This window comes from Macaca thibetana, chromosome 1, assembly GCF_024542745.1.
Source record: "Macaca thibetana thibetana isolate TM-01 chromosome 1, ASM2454274v1, whole genome shotgun sequence".
NCBI classification, from domain to species: Eukaryota; Metazoa; Chordata; class Mammalia; order Primates; family Cercopithecidae; genus Macaca; species Macaca thibetana.
This window is the reverse complement of record NC_065578.1, coordinates 157,868,247-157,883,043: the sequence shown is the minus strand read 5'-3', so window position 1 is coordinate 157,883,043 and position 14,797 is coordinate 157,868,247. Positions and strand designations below refer to the sequence as shown.

General features: G+C 46.7%; 1 protein-coding gene and 1 pseudogene across 2 annotated transcripts in view; both read left to right on the top strand.

Annotated features, from left to right (window-relative positions):
• Nucleotides 1-1,507: 1,507 nt before the first annotated feature.
• On the top strand, nucleotides 1,508-2,000 carry LOC126939422 (60S ribosomal protein L26-like; annotated as a pseudogene). Its single transcript, XR_007720376.1, has one exon. The product of XR_007720376.1 is annotated as a 60S ribosomal protein L26-like (transcript).
• A 3,738-nt stretch (nucleotides 2,001-5,738) lies between these two features.
• Nucleotides 5,739-14,797, top strand: part of TMCC2 (transmembrane and coiled-coil domain family 2) — a 44,575-nt gene continuing 35,516 nt past the window's right edge. The window contains exon 1 of the mRNA XM_050763421.1: nucleotides 5,739-6,604. Within this exon, the coding sequence (XP_050619378.1) occupies nucleotides 6,398-6,604 (207 nt within the window). The 5' untranslated portion in view covers nucleotides 5,739-6,397. The remainder of the gene's footprint in view (nucleotides 6,605-14,797) is intronic.

Genomic DNA, 14,797 nt, shown 5'->3' with positions numbered 1-14,797 from the left:
AGCCTATTTCTCATTTGTAGAGTAGGAATAACACTTACTTTGTAGGGTTGTTTCAGGAGAGTGTTAACAAGGTTCCTAGCAAAACGTCAAACACCTGCGGTTCTCTTTAAATGGTGGAGACTTGCTCTTACTATTATATCTAAAAGTACCACATAGGATTATACATAGAACTGCCCATAGATATTTATTTTCAGATGTAAAATAATAAACAATCGATTCTCTCTGAGCAAAGCTGATATTTTCTCTTTCTTTTTAAGGTCTAGAATTTTCAGCTTTAAGTAACAGATTGTCCAGAGATTTGTATGGATTCCCTATAGAGATGGGAAAGGGCACAAAGCAGCCATTTTACCAGTCCCAGGCTTTCACACATAGTAGTACAATCAGGGTTTAAGTTTATGCTTCACAGTCCTCCTCTGTTCATTGCCATGATTATCATTTTTTCTCCCATTACAGAGAAGCAACCAGAATAAAGAATATGCATCCTACCTGAAATAAGAAGCAGGAACTTCCTGCTGTTTCATATTACAGATAGGAGATTCACCCACCCCAGGAATGAAACAGACATTGGAATTTCCTCTGTAAGTCTTAGGGATGCTGTGAGAGAAATGATCACAAGGTTAGTAATTTGGGTTTGCTTACTCCTTTAAAACATTGCCAGTTTGGCCGGGCGCGGTGGCTCAAGCCTGTAATCCCAGCACTTTGGGAGGCTGAGATGGGCGGATCACGAGGTCAGGAGATCGAGACCATCCTGGCTAACACGGTGAAACCCCGTCTCTACTAAAAAATACAAAAAACTAGCTGGGCGTGGTGGCGGGCGCCTGTAGTCCCAGCTACACGGGAGGCTGAGGCAGGAGAATGGCGTGAACCCGGGAGGCGGAGCTTGCAGTGAGCTGAGATCTGGCCACTGCACTCCAGCCCGGGCAACAGAGCAAGACTCCGTCTCAAAAATAAATAAATAAATAAAAATAAAAATAAAAAAAAATAAAACATTGCCAGTTTGGGCCAGGCATGGTGGCTCACGCCTGTAATCCCAGCACTTTGGGAGGCCGAGGCGGGCAGATCACCTGAGGTCAGGTGTTCAAGACCAGCCTGGCCAACATGGAGAAACCCCGTCTCTACTAACAATGCAAAAAATTAGTCAGGCGTGGTGGCAGATGCCTGTAATCCCAGCTACTCGGGAGGCTGAGGCAGGAGAATCGCTTGAACCCGGGAGGCAGAGGTTGCAGTGAGCCAAGATCATGCCACTGCTCTCCAGCCTGGGCAACAGAGTGAGACTCCATCTCAAAAAAAAAAAAAAAAAAAAAAAAAAAAAAACCTTGCCAGTTTGGTATCAGAGATTCTGTGTTTTGAATGAAATAATGTATACAATTTCTGCATAAATATAGTAATGGCAGCTTTATTTCTAAAGGCAAAAAATTATGTCAAAGAATAAGGTGGATAGTATGTTAAACCATGATATCTTCAGTTGACAGAACCAGAACATTAAGCAGTCATTTAAAATGTTTACTTAAGCCTTTTGTGGCCATCACCGAAGCAGGAGGGGCCAAAATGAAGTTTAATCCCTTTGTGACTTCCGACCGAAGCAAGAATCACAAAAGGCATTTCAATGCACCTTCCCACATTCGCAGGAAGATTATGTCTTCCCCTCTTTCCAAAGAGCTGAGACAGAAGTACAACGTGCGATCCATGCCCATCCGAAAGGATGATGAAGTTCAGGTTGTACAAGGACACTATAAGGTCAGCAAATTGGCAAAGTAGTGCAGGTTTACAGGAAGAAATATGTTATCTACACTGAATGGGTGCAGCGGGAAAAGGCTAATGGCACAACTGTCCACGTAGGCATTCACCCCAGCAAGGTGGTTCTCACTAGGCTAAAACTGGACAAAGACCACAAAAAGATCCTTGAACGGAAAGCCAAATCTCGCCAAGTAGGAAAGGAAAAGGGCAAATACGAGGAAGAAACAATTGAGAAGATGCAGGAATAAAGTAATCTTATGTAAAAGCTTTGATTAAAACTTGAAACAAAAAAAGTTTACTTAAACATATGGAATATGGCCAATAATATATGGAATAATATGAGAAAAGGTAATAATGTCAGAAATGCTGCTGAGTACATTTCAAGTAAAAAAATAGGATAAAATTTGGTTTAGGCTAAGAGTTTTCTCCAATCAGGAGTGATACAGAGCCTTCCTGGTCCTCCCTTCCTTTTACAATAGCCAATAAAAAGCCCGTACTTAGGTGGTGGGATTGTGACAACGTCAACAATCCAGGCAATCTTTCTAAGGATTATTTGCATAGTTTACTACTCCTAATCCAACAGAACTCAATTTCTTTTAAGGAGTGCATTGAGTGGAAGTGGTCATCTCCAACAAAAAGGGAAGAGAATTACATTAACAAAGGAGTATGTGCAATGATATTGGTATCAAAATTCAGTGACCAAAATTGTTATATCTAGTCCCTCTAGAGAGTACTTTTACCTTTGAATCACTCTACTCAGTATGTTAAACCTTAAAATAGCACACTGACAACCATTTATCCATTTGATGTTTAAATTTTTTTTAAGTATTGCTATGGAATAGGACATAGAATTGCCTTGGATAATCTGCAAGCTTCTTACTATTGGCAAAAAGAGAAGCCTTTTATTTTTCAGACCTAACTGCTTTTACAAAAAGAAGGAAAACAAAACAAAACCCTACTCTACACTTTGTTGATCTTGGCACCTTATCCTCTATAATGAAAGCTTCCACCATTTATCAAACTAAATGAACTAGGTGTTGACAAGAGAGCAGGATTCCATAATTCTGCCCTTTATACTTCTTGTTTATATACTTATTGGTTTAGCAAATTTGATACTACCAGAGTGTTCCCTTTCATTAGTTTAACTGGGATTTCTGTTCACAAAAACCATTCAGCTTAGTGGGATAATTCTTTCTCATATGGCATACGGGGGGCTTGACCAAGTTAATTATTTTTGTTTCACTTAGGTTTACTGCACATATACCATGTGTCAAGCATTTTCACATGCATTATCTGCCTTAATCCTCACAATAACCAGTGAAGATAGATAGTATTAGCCCCTGTTTATAGATGAGAAAACCGAGGGTGAAAGAGGTTAAGCTCACAAGAAGTAACCGAACTAGAATGCTTACATGAATTTTCTGACACCAAGACCAATATTCTTCCCACTAAATCATGCTATTTCCTTACAATTAACTAGGTGTGCCAAAATAGAATGGAAATGCTACTCCTACATAGAAAATATAATCACTCGCATTGTGTATCTGCAAACTTTTGTCTTATCTTGAATATCAAAACATAATTTGTGCCTATATTTTCCCAGAGAAACATAGAACGATAGAATAATCCAATGCTGTAAACAAAATTTCGACCAACCAAAGTACTTCCAAGTTCTGATTTTCTTAGGTGCTCAAGAATTTACGGCGGCTAATGAAAATTTGCCATTGGCTTCAAATTGGTGGTTATAGGTCACTCAGGTCTCTACACAGACTTCTCATCCAAACTTCTTTGGCAGTAGCATATTTATTCCATAATATGACACTCAGTGAAACTCAGAAATCAGTGGGACACATTTGAACTCCCGAAGATAGAAGCATTGGAGTGAAATGTGCAACGCTTTTGAAACTGGATGACATGTGTGGTCAAAGCTATGGCCCTTCACTCTTTGCTAGGCAATGTCCAAGTGCTTTACATATATTACCCAACATCCTGTATGGTAGGTACTGTCATTATCCCTACTTCCAAATAACCCAGAAACTGGAACATGAAGAGGTTAGATAACCTGTCCCACTCACATGGTTAGTGAAGAGCAGAGATAGGATTTGTCGCCAGTCTGGCCACAGAGCCTGAGCTCTTAACCATTATGCTATGCTGCCTCTCCAAAATGGAATGTAAAGTATTAGCTGATTTTATGAAACACACCACAGACCTTTTTGCTGACCTGAATCATACCTTGCAAATATGGCAAGTAGAAAATGTGGCTGTCATGCTGTATGTATATAATACAAAAACCAAACTTAAGACCAACTTTTATCTAGTATAGAAACAAGGCATAATTCAAAATTATAATGCTCTCTGCTTCCTTAAACGAGACCAAATCCCTTCCTTAAACCAAATCCCTTCACTTTCCTTTGGCTTCAAGTTAGGTCATGAACATGTGTCAATGCATGCTCACCATTTGCTGGCCACCACGTGCCCCTCAAGACTTGCTCAGGGTCTTTGGGGCCTCTGCACTTACCTGGACCAAGTCAGGCAGGGAGCAGTATATTCCTCTGCTTGAAACCTTGCACCATGGGAACCTGCCCCCTCCGGTTCTGTCTAGTCCTGCCCACGGTCTACACTGGCATCCTGCCATCCCCTCACCATTGAAAATGCTAAATAAAGGCTTATAGCTTTGTGTTTCCACATTGTGCTTGATTCTTTGTGGTAGATGTGGGGGGTGGTTCTACATTCCCAGCCCATCCTAAATTCCTATCTTCTATAAGTGGAGCTGCCTAGTTTAGAAAGTAGCTGCTTGGCTGAAGTAAATTCTTAACAAATTAGTCTCTTCTAGGATACACATTAAAATGAGTGGTTGGAATGGGAAGAAGACAGAACACAGTCAAAAAACTCCGACTAGTGAGACTGAAGTGAGGCTACAATGTCATGATGGGTGTGAAAGAGATGGGCAAACTGTAAAATCCTTTAGAGACCGTGTGGTCCCTTCACTGTCTAGGCCAGTGGTTCTCAAAGGGTAGCGTGTGTCAGAATTACCTGGAGGGCTTGTCAAAACACAGATTTCTTGGCTCACTACTTCTGATTCTGTAGGTCTGGCTGGTGGCCAAGAATTTGCATTTCTATCAAGTTCCCGGGTGATGCTGAAGCTGCTAGTCCAAGGACCACAATTTGAGAACCACTAGTTGCTGGATGAGTAAAATCCTTTGTGTCCACAGGAGGCATACAATAGACACTCAGATCGGGTTGTTATTATCACTACTCTCCATATCTTGGTAACCCCAACGTTTGCTCTCTTCTGCTTCCAGATTACTCAGCAGTTTGGCTGAGATTTATGCAAAGAGAGACAGCATTCCTTTTCTACACTTCTATATGTAGCAACCTCCTGCCATTAATACCCTTTCTTATTTAAAAGCTGCTTCGCAGTTTGTATGGAACTCTCACATACGTTATTGTGTTTTTATATGAAATTCTTCCCAATTTCTGAGCATAAATTATGCCAAGTAAAGTCTCATTAAGAAATATGCACTTAAAGCGGGGGACGGGGCGATGAGGAGTGAGGAGAGAACACCCCCTCCCCTTAGCATTTGCAGCTCTAAATGTAGGCATAGGTTTAACTCAGACCAAGTATCCTAGAGGGGATAGGTGTCTCCCTTATGGATAGAAGGTACAAAGTTAGAGCCCCAAAAAGCAGTGATAATAAACATCCCTCTTGTGCCCCTTCTCGCCAAATAAAGCGAATGGGTGGAGGAAATCCCGGGCAAGCCCTCCTCGGCAGGGTCCCTCAAGCTGGCGCCGAAACTGCGACTCCCACGCCGGCTGTCCTGGCCCCTGCGCGGCAGCCCGCTCTCCGCAATGCAAAAACGCAGCAGCATCGCCCTGCAGCCCTCTCCTGGGGGATCGCACGGTGCAACCAACCCTAAAAACGTGGCCGCGCGACGCCCCCTCAGCCCCGCGGGCTTCCCATTGGCCGGTTGCCGCTGTCACTCCCTCTTAGCCTCGCCTTCCCGCTCCCGGGCGGAGGCAGCCGGGCGGGGTAGGTTGCGCGCTCGCCGCGGGCTCGGGCCGCGGCCGCGGCTTTGCAGCAGGCAGCGCGTCGGGCGGGGAGCGGGGCGCGCGGGCCGGGGAGGGGGCCGGGCGCGCTGCGGCCTCCGCCGCCGGCCCATGCGGGGCAGGGGCTGGTTGCAGGGCCGGGAGCAGCAGCCGGCGCCGAGGGCGGCCGACTAGGACCTGCCCGGCCGGCTGCCCCGCGCCCCGCCTCGCCCCGCAGCCCGGCCGGCCGAGAGGGATGCGCTGTGCCGCCCAGCTCCTCTCCGTCCTCCCGGTGCCCTGAAGCAGAAAGTTTGGGGGCCAGGGGTTGTCTTCTTTCTCCCTCCTGCAATGACTGCCCAAGGACTCTTGCTGCCCAGCCTCGACTGTGACCTGTCTTCGCTCCCCAGGTCGAAATGAACTATTCCAAGCTGTAACCAAGGCTCCCCCTTCTCGTCCCTCCCTCACCCGCCTTTAAGAATTTTTTTTTTTAAATTCGAGAAATCGTGGTCTGCCATCTCCCCTCCTTGTTAATAATTTAGACCCCAGGCCTCATTTCTGAGTATAAGAGGGGGTGCGGTCTTCCCCAAGACGGCGCGCTGAAAGGACAGATTCCCCTTGCCGACCCACATACAACATGAAGAGGTGCAGATCGGACGAGCTGCAGCAACAACAGGGCGAAGAGGATGGAGCTGGGCTGGAAGATGCCGCTTCCCACCTGCCGGGCGCGGACCTCCGGCCTGGGGAGACCACGGGTGCTAACTCTGCTGGCGGGCCAACTTCAGACGCTGGCGCTGCCGCGGCGCCCAACCCAGGTCCCCGAAGCAAGCCTCCTGATTTAAAGGTGAGCAGACCATCCCCCGCCAAGCCCAACCCGCGACTTAGCTCTTGCCACTCCACGCAGAAGTGCTTTAACAGGATACAAGTGAGGGGGGAAGTCAGGCAAAGGTCAGAGAGGATGAGCGGATGCTTGGCTGGCACCCCAGGGGGGACGTCAGGTACCATTTGTGCCTCTGTCTTTCAGCTCCATTTCAGGCCTCTGTGTTTGTTCCCCATTATTCAGCAAACGCTTTAGTGACTCACCCATCCGAGATTGTTTGAATAATGTGTGAAGTGCTATTCGCAGACAAAGGGCTAAAATCCAAGATGCTAACCAAAAAGTGGACAGCAGGTGACCATTAGTTTTCCTTGCTGAGTAAGTCTCTACCCATTGGGATCTTTTTTTTTTTTTTTTTTTCTCGTGAGACGGAGTCTCGTTCTGTCGCCCAGGCTGGAGTGCAGTGGCGCGATCTCGGCCCACTGCCACCTCCGCCTCCTGAGTTCAAGCGATTCTCCTGTCTCAGCCTCCCGAGTAGCTGGGATTACAGGCACGCGCCACCACGCCCGGCCAATTTTTGTATTTTTAGTAGAGACGGGGTTTCACCATGTTGGCCAGGCTGGTCTTGAACTGCCCTCAGGTGATCCACCCGCCTTGGTCTCCCAAAGTGCTGGGATTACAGGCGTGAGCCGGCCCCATCGGGATCTTTGAGCGCCTTCCTGGATGAAGCTCAGTTTGCCGGTCTGTGAACAGGGGGTGTGGATTTCCTGCCGTTAGGTGGAGCCAGAGGTTAAGATAGTGCTTGGAGATCTCTCTGCCTGCTGCTGAACCAACCCCCAGGGTGGAGAACTGACAGGTGGTGGAGCAGTGCTTGGGCTGGTTTGGGGCCTCAGTTCAAGTTGCATACATGCTGAGACGGCAGCTAGAACCAGAAGCCGAAAGAACTGTTCACATGGAGATGTTTATTTTCTGGCCTGAGGTTGCCGAGACAATTGGCGAGCTGTCTTGAATATATCTCTATCAATTAAAACAGCAGCTGAGATAAATAATGCACCTTTGCCGGAACTGCCACAGGGACTGCAGGCTCAGGCTTCTCAAGCCAGCTCACCGTCCGGCTGAGCGAGATGTCAGCCCAAGGAAGGAACTTAGATGCCTTGGAGATTGATGCCTCAGTTATTTTCTCCAGAGAAGGTGTGGGGTCTGGGCTAGGAGAACGGAAAGGACTCCGTTGCATTTAATAAAGCCTGTATCCTATGGCAGCAGCCACTAAGGAGCTCACCAGAATAAGCCAATGACATTCCTCATTTGGCCTGAGCGGCTCAGAGTCAGGAAGTCAGAGCGCAGGTGAGTGTGTGTGCTCTTACCTGTGTATGTTACCTGTCTGTGTGCCTTGGGGGGGAGTGAAAAGGGGGACGACTAGGTTATTGTTATGTGTATTTTTTAAATTTTGCAGTAATTATTCAAATCTGACCTCTGGTTCTGCCGCTGTCCTTTTCAGAGCTTCGTGGCTAGCCTTATGTCTAGAGGATCTCTGTGGGATAGGCTCTCTCTGCACAGGAAGCTTGAGCTTTTGCCAGACCCAGGGAGTCCTTGGTGTTTATCTCTGCCGTCACCTGCGAGTCCATCCCATGTGGTCAGGAGGTGTAGTTCCTGTTTTAAGTGAGATGGTGAGGGGGAAGGGGTCCCTTGAATGCTGTTGTAGGGAGGAGGCTAGCCTTCTGCTGCTGACTTCAGCCTCATTCTGAACCGGTCCAGCAAACCCTGATTCTTCGACCAGATGAGACCCTCAGCTGAGTCTGTCAGAGGCGGTCTTGGAAATTCCCCACTCTCCAACTCAGGACAGCAGTGGAAACTGCTTTCGCCATTTATTCCCCCAGTTGCCTTCATGAGGAAGATGGGTTGGTCATGGCATGGGGGCTGCAGTGTCTCTGTAGAGGGACGCCTTAAGGGATGCCTTAAGCTTGTTCGTTTCCACTCTCCTGTATCATCTTTCTTTTTTTTCTTTTTTGGCGATGCCCTCCTTCTGGTCAGGGGCAGATGTAGTAACAACTTTACATTTGGTATTAACTGCCGAACTGCCCTCAACCAGAATTGGAATCAGTTGCAAGAAAAGAAGGTTCCCCCCACCCCGCCCCCGATAAAACATACCACTGAACCCAGCAATGTGGACCCAGTAAGGAGCAGAAAACCCAGCGGCAGCCTGCTTGTGGGAGCTCAGGGAAACAGCAGGGCTTTTCCTGTTTATCTCTGTCTGCTTCATCACAACATGTTTACTACCGGGTGCAAGGGACTTCCAACCAGATGTGACTTGGGGACTTTCACAGTTTGATTTGATGTGTGGTCTCAGGCAAATCACCCAACTTTTCTAAGCCTTTTTCTGGGGAAAGGGACTAAGAATATCGGAGTGTGTCCAAACTTGTTTATTTATTTATTTAGACACAGGATCTTGCTCTGTCACTCAGGCTAGAGTGCAGTGGCATGACCACGACTCACTGCAGTCTCAAACTCCCGGGCTCAAGTGATTCCCCAACCTCAGCCTCCCAGTAGCTGGGACTACAGGCGCATGCCACCATGCCTGGTTAATTTTAAATTTTTTTGTAGAGACATGGTCTTGCTATATTGCCTAGGCTGGTCTCGAACTCCTGGGCTCAAGCAATCCTCCCACTTCAGCCTCCCAAAAAGCTGGGATTACAGGTGTGAGCCCACCGTGCCCAGCCCCTCCAAACTTTCTGGAAAAGTTGTTTTCCAATACTGTTACAGTTTTTCAATGATAGAAAATTCCATTATTGGCTCTGGAACTGGGTAGAAGTTGACTGGTTTTAGATTTGTTGGTGGTACCACAGAAGGGTGTTTAATTTTTAATGCTCCCTACCTCATCCCTGTGTTCGGTCAAGGCAGATAAGCAGTCTGGTTTGCTTTTGTTTTCATTTTAAACTTTGGAGATGATAACTTTTGGTACCTTAGCCCCACTTCTATTTTGTCATGACAGCTCCAGGCACTGTGATGAATTAAGTGCATTGGAAGAAATCATCTTGGGGCAAACAAAAAAATAAGAGACTCTGTATAAAGCACCTCCATAGAGGTTGGGGAGGTAGGGGAAGAGGAGAGAATTTTTATCTTTGCCAAAGAGATCTGAATGGTGTTTAGTGACAGTCCGTGGTTTCAGGGGCTCCTATGGTCTCCCTCTGGTCCTTTAGCACTGTGGACCATCTTACTGTGCACTGTGAATTTCTGCTACAGTGCCCTGGGATCTGTGATTATAGGGTGGGAAGGGCCAGTGAAAAGTAGTAGTTAAACAGCAATTTTAAAACTGTAATTAAAAATAACCTAAAAATGGACACTGCCTCACAGGAGGCTCATGCAGATACATTGAGGGCCTTCTCAACTGTTCCACACACCTGTGGGACCTTCGGGGAAAATCTCAGTAGACACTCCCACAACAGGAACGCAAAAATTCAGTCCCATTCTTCAGCCACTTGCAGCTTGAATTCCTGTTGAACCACTCGAGTTCATGTTTCGATTCATTTTTCCTTATCGCCCAGTCTTTTGCTGCTAACAGATTCCCGGCTTGTTGGGAGGAGATACTGGGGTTGCTAAGCCAGGAGATACTGGGGTTGCTAAGCCACAGAGAGTGCTGGCTGACCAAAAGTACACCAGAATTCTACAGCAAGAAAACCCAGTTCCGTTGCATATGGGAGGAGACGGGGAGCTTAGGGGAATACTGCAGACAGGGAACACACATTCCTGTTAAAAATACAGCATACGGGCCAGGAGCGGGGGTGGCTCATGCCAGTAATCCCAGCACTTTGGTAGACCGAGGTTGGTGGATCACTTGAGGCCAGGAGTTTGAGATCATCCTGGCCAACATGGTAAAATCCTGTCTCTACTAAAAATACAAAAATTAGCCAAGTGCAGTGGCACACACCTGTAGTCCCAGCTACTTGGGAGGCTGAGGTGGGAGGATCGCCTGAGCCCAGGAGGTTGAGGCTGAGGCTGCAGTGAGCCGTGATCATGCCACTGCACTCCAGCCTAGGCTACAGAGCAAGACCCTATCTCAAAACAAAAGTAAAAACAAAAAAACATGTGAATGTGTGGTAGATACTTCTGAGGCCCAGGATGAGTGGCCAAGCTTAAGGGTGAGCTGGTTCTGTCCTGATATGTGATGGAAGCCCGAAGGCATGGGAGGAAGTTACCAACCTCCCCACCTCTCTCACCCCTTGTGCAGTGGGAAGAATTGACCCTTTCCTGAAAGGAGGTGTCTGGGGATGCTGGCCCGTGCTTTCCGCCTGGACTTCCCCTAAGGTTCTCTTTCCTCTCACAAAAGCCCCTGTAAGTAATTTCCCCGGAGATTTCTGAGCAGTATTAATATCTTTCCCTGAAGAAAAAGGGGGAGCTCCAAATTCCATCATTCTCCTCCTGATTTGAAGCACTTTTGACTCAAGACTTATTTGGGTTCCAGCTCATGTTCTAGTCACACCATACACTGGTCTTCCTGCCTACTTAGTGAAGAGCAGGAAAAATAATTTGAAGCCAGATATCTGAGAGAAAGTCACAGCTGAGTCCTATGTGGTTCTCCCTGCTGGCTCTCCGCCTTTCCTGGTGGTCACAGGCAGCTTCCTCCCACTGTGAGTGGCCTGTGTTCCTTCAGTGCTCCTGCGGACAGCCCGCTAGAGAAGGGTTCATGCAGTCAGCAGATACTGACCACCTTCAGCAGGAGAGGTGCTGCTGAATTAAATTGTGAAACATGCTTATAAAAGTGCCTGAAAACGTGTGCAGTTTAAATAACAGAAGCAAAACAGACACCTCGTCTACCCAAGTCAAGAAAAAAAAAATTGACATTCCCGAGAAGCCCCTGCTTGTTTTCTATTTGTTTATTTATTATATATATATTTTTTCAAGGCTCAGGGTTTTGATAAAATTTATAGGTCTCAGTTTCTCCTTTTTTTTTAAAATGTTAGTCAAGCGAAGCAGTGGGAGTGGAGAGTTTCTTCATTTTTTAAATGAAGGAGAAGACAAACTACTTCATAAGAACGTGGGTGGGATGAAGATGTGTGCATTTCCTGGGGCTCTCCAGGAGCTTATGGTTGGGATGGCTCTCTGAGGGCCTGCTGCATCTTGAGGCCCCAGTAGATATGTTAAGGCTTGAAGATTCCTGCAATCTTAGGTGGGAGCCAGACGCCTGGGGTAAGTTTCATCAGAGGAGGTAGAATTGAGGTATGCCTAAAAACAAAGAAATGGGAAATTGGTTATTTGGCCTCACCTCCAGGTGAGCTTCTGGGTCAAATAGGATGAAATACTTGCAAGAAAACCATAGTGGAAATACACATAAGTTTAAGGGTGCTTAATGCATCATGCAGTGCAATCAGAAACTTATGGGGGTTTATCAGGAAAGTTGTTCTGCAAGAGGTGGCTTTAGAGCAAGATTTTTTTTTTTTTTTTTTTTTTTTGAGATGGAGTCTCATTCTGTCTCGCTCAGGCTGGAGTGCAGTGGCGCAATATCGGCTCACTGCAGCCTCCGCCTCCCGGGTTCAAGCGATTCTCCTGTCTCAGCCTCCCAAGTAGCTGGGACTACAGGCATGCACCACCATATCCAGCTAATTTTGTATTTTGAGCAGAGATGGGGTTTCATCATGTTTGCCAGGCTGGTCTGAAACTCCTGACCTCAGGTGATACACTCTCTTTGGCCTCCCAAAGTGCTGGGATTATAAGCGTGAGCCACTGTGCACAGCCTAGGGCAGGATTTTAAAGAAGGGGTGGAACATTTATTACCAAACAAGAGAAGAGGGGCTTTCCAAATGGGGGGAGTGAGGTAGCAAGTGCTTTTGTAGGGTCTTTGCCCTGTTTGACTAGAATGGTCAGGAACAATGGAGGGTAGTGCAAATGCTGAAGTTATCTGTTTTGTCCCGCTTGTACCTTATGAGGCAGGCAGAGGGTCGGAAGGCCCAGGATTGCCCCATCCCCACCCCCTCCAACCTTCAGTAATATCCAGAGCAGCCCTGTATGTGGGCTCTGGGGGAACTGGTGACCGATGGGAAAGCATGTGGCAAACGAAGCTCCCTGTTCTCCTGCCACATATTGAGTTCTAGATTAATTCCCAGCTGCCCTAGTTGTTCTAGTGGGAACTGTCTGGCAGGCTCAGTATTTACAGAATGTGCTGCTTTTTGTGTATCTAATTGTGTCTTCACTGCCAATCCCATTAAGAATTTCCTTCAACAAGGAGTTGAAACATCTGATAGGACCTAAATTTTGGGTTGAAGTTTTAAAAGAGTATGGGGTTATCAGGAGCTGGGGAAAAGGGCTCAGGCAGCTTCTCAGTGGTGGTCTTAAAGGCCAACTCAAAACTCATTTCTGTTTTCATCTCTCCCTTAAGAAATGGCATCTGCCTTTGAAATCCCCGTAGACTACTAGCATGGTACATTTTTGGAATGAGGCCATAACTGGACAGGGTCCACCTTTGTCAGCCAAACACTGAAGTCTCTCTTCATGTAAGAAGTTAGAACAAAGCTGTTGGGGATAACAGGTATGTTTTGTGACTGTGCTAGAAAAACAGTTATTTGGCTGAGCGCAATGGCTCACGCCTGTAATCCCAGCACTTTGGGAGGCTGAGGCGGGGGGATCACGAGGTCAGCAGTTCGAGAGTAGCCTGGCCAGCATGGTGAAAACCCGTCTCTACTAAAAATACAAAAAATTAGCCAGGCATGGTGGTGTGCCCCTATAGTCCCAGCTGCTCGGGAGGCTAAGGCAGGAGATTTGCTTGAACCCAGCAGGCAGAGGTTGCAGTGAATTGAGATCACGCCATTGCACTCCAGCCTAGGCGACAGAGCAAAACTGTCTCAAAAAAAAAAAAAAAAAAAAAAGAACAGTTATTTTCAAACCAAATGACTAAAGGCTTCCTTATGCCAGCCAGGTTAACTGAGTGATGTCCACCAGGGAAAACAAAGCTGGCTATAAGGACATGAGCCCCCCCACCCGAGCCCTCCCTAAGCCATTCTTGAAGACATCACACACATTCTGACTCCTTGGCCTGTGTTCATCTCCTCCCAAGCCAACTCAATCTTGGCGGTTACTAAGATAATAGAGTGAGAAGAGGGTTTAAACTACAGCAGGAGAAATCTGAGTTAGACACAAGAAAAGGCTGTTGGAGCATTTGAAATATTTGTGAAAGGTTATGTCTTTGGAAAAGATAGCCATCTAAGGATTAAAATCACCTTTGTAAGATGGATTTGTAGAGACTTGGATAGTGGCTGCTCAGAAAATAAATGAACAAATTATTTACGTAGCAGTCTTACATGTTTGTGTTGAGGCCTCTGCCAGGTAATGTTAGGGACACAGATGTAGGTGCTGTAGCTCCTGCTGTCCAGTCACTCATATTGTCCTCAAAGGTTCCGTCCATCAGCAGGTGAGAAGTTGGATAACAGTTGGAGAGAGCACTGGAAGCGATGTCGCAAGGCAGTACACGATTAATTGCAAAATGAGTGGTGCAGATAATGAGCGCTTATGTGTTCAGAGCAGGGTGAAATCGCTGCAGACTGGTGTGATCAGAGAGGTCTTTATGGAGTGGCGAGGTGGTGAAGGATGGGTAGGATGCAAAGAGGCAGAGAGAGGGCACACCATGCTGGGAACTTTAATAAAAGTCTTCTATGTTGGTGTGTGCTGAATCAGTTCTGCCTAAAGACATGGTGGATGAGGTGACCTTTTCCCACTTGCTTTGGCTCCAGGCAGAATTCTCTAAGCAATAAAGGAGAAAGGAATCAAAATAAAATTGAGAATGGGGGAATTATTTGCCTGTGTGCCCATGAGTTGAGACTTTTTTTTTTTTAATGTCAGCTGTGAGTCTGAGAAAGAAATAAATGATTCCAAAAAGCTTTCATCACTGGGTTTCCAATAGAAACTCCAAGTGGGCCTGAGCAGTTGCAGCTGCCTACTGTACACCACTGTGATCATCAGCACCAAACCTGGGGTAATGGTTCCGCTCCTGCTCCCGCCCAGGCTCCCCACCCAGAGCTTCTTAAGAGCAATTGGAGACTTCTTCAATCCACTTTGGATCCTGAGAGTAGAACTCTGTGGGTTTTTACAGTGATTAGTTCTCTAATGCTGGCCCTGTTTCCATAGAGACCCTATAAATAGAGGAACGTTGGCAACCTAGGCTGGCAAAGGCTCAGGGTGACCCAGTCACCCCACTGAACCCTCACAGCCAAACTGTTGGTAGGGCGGAAGGAG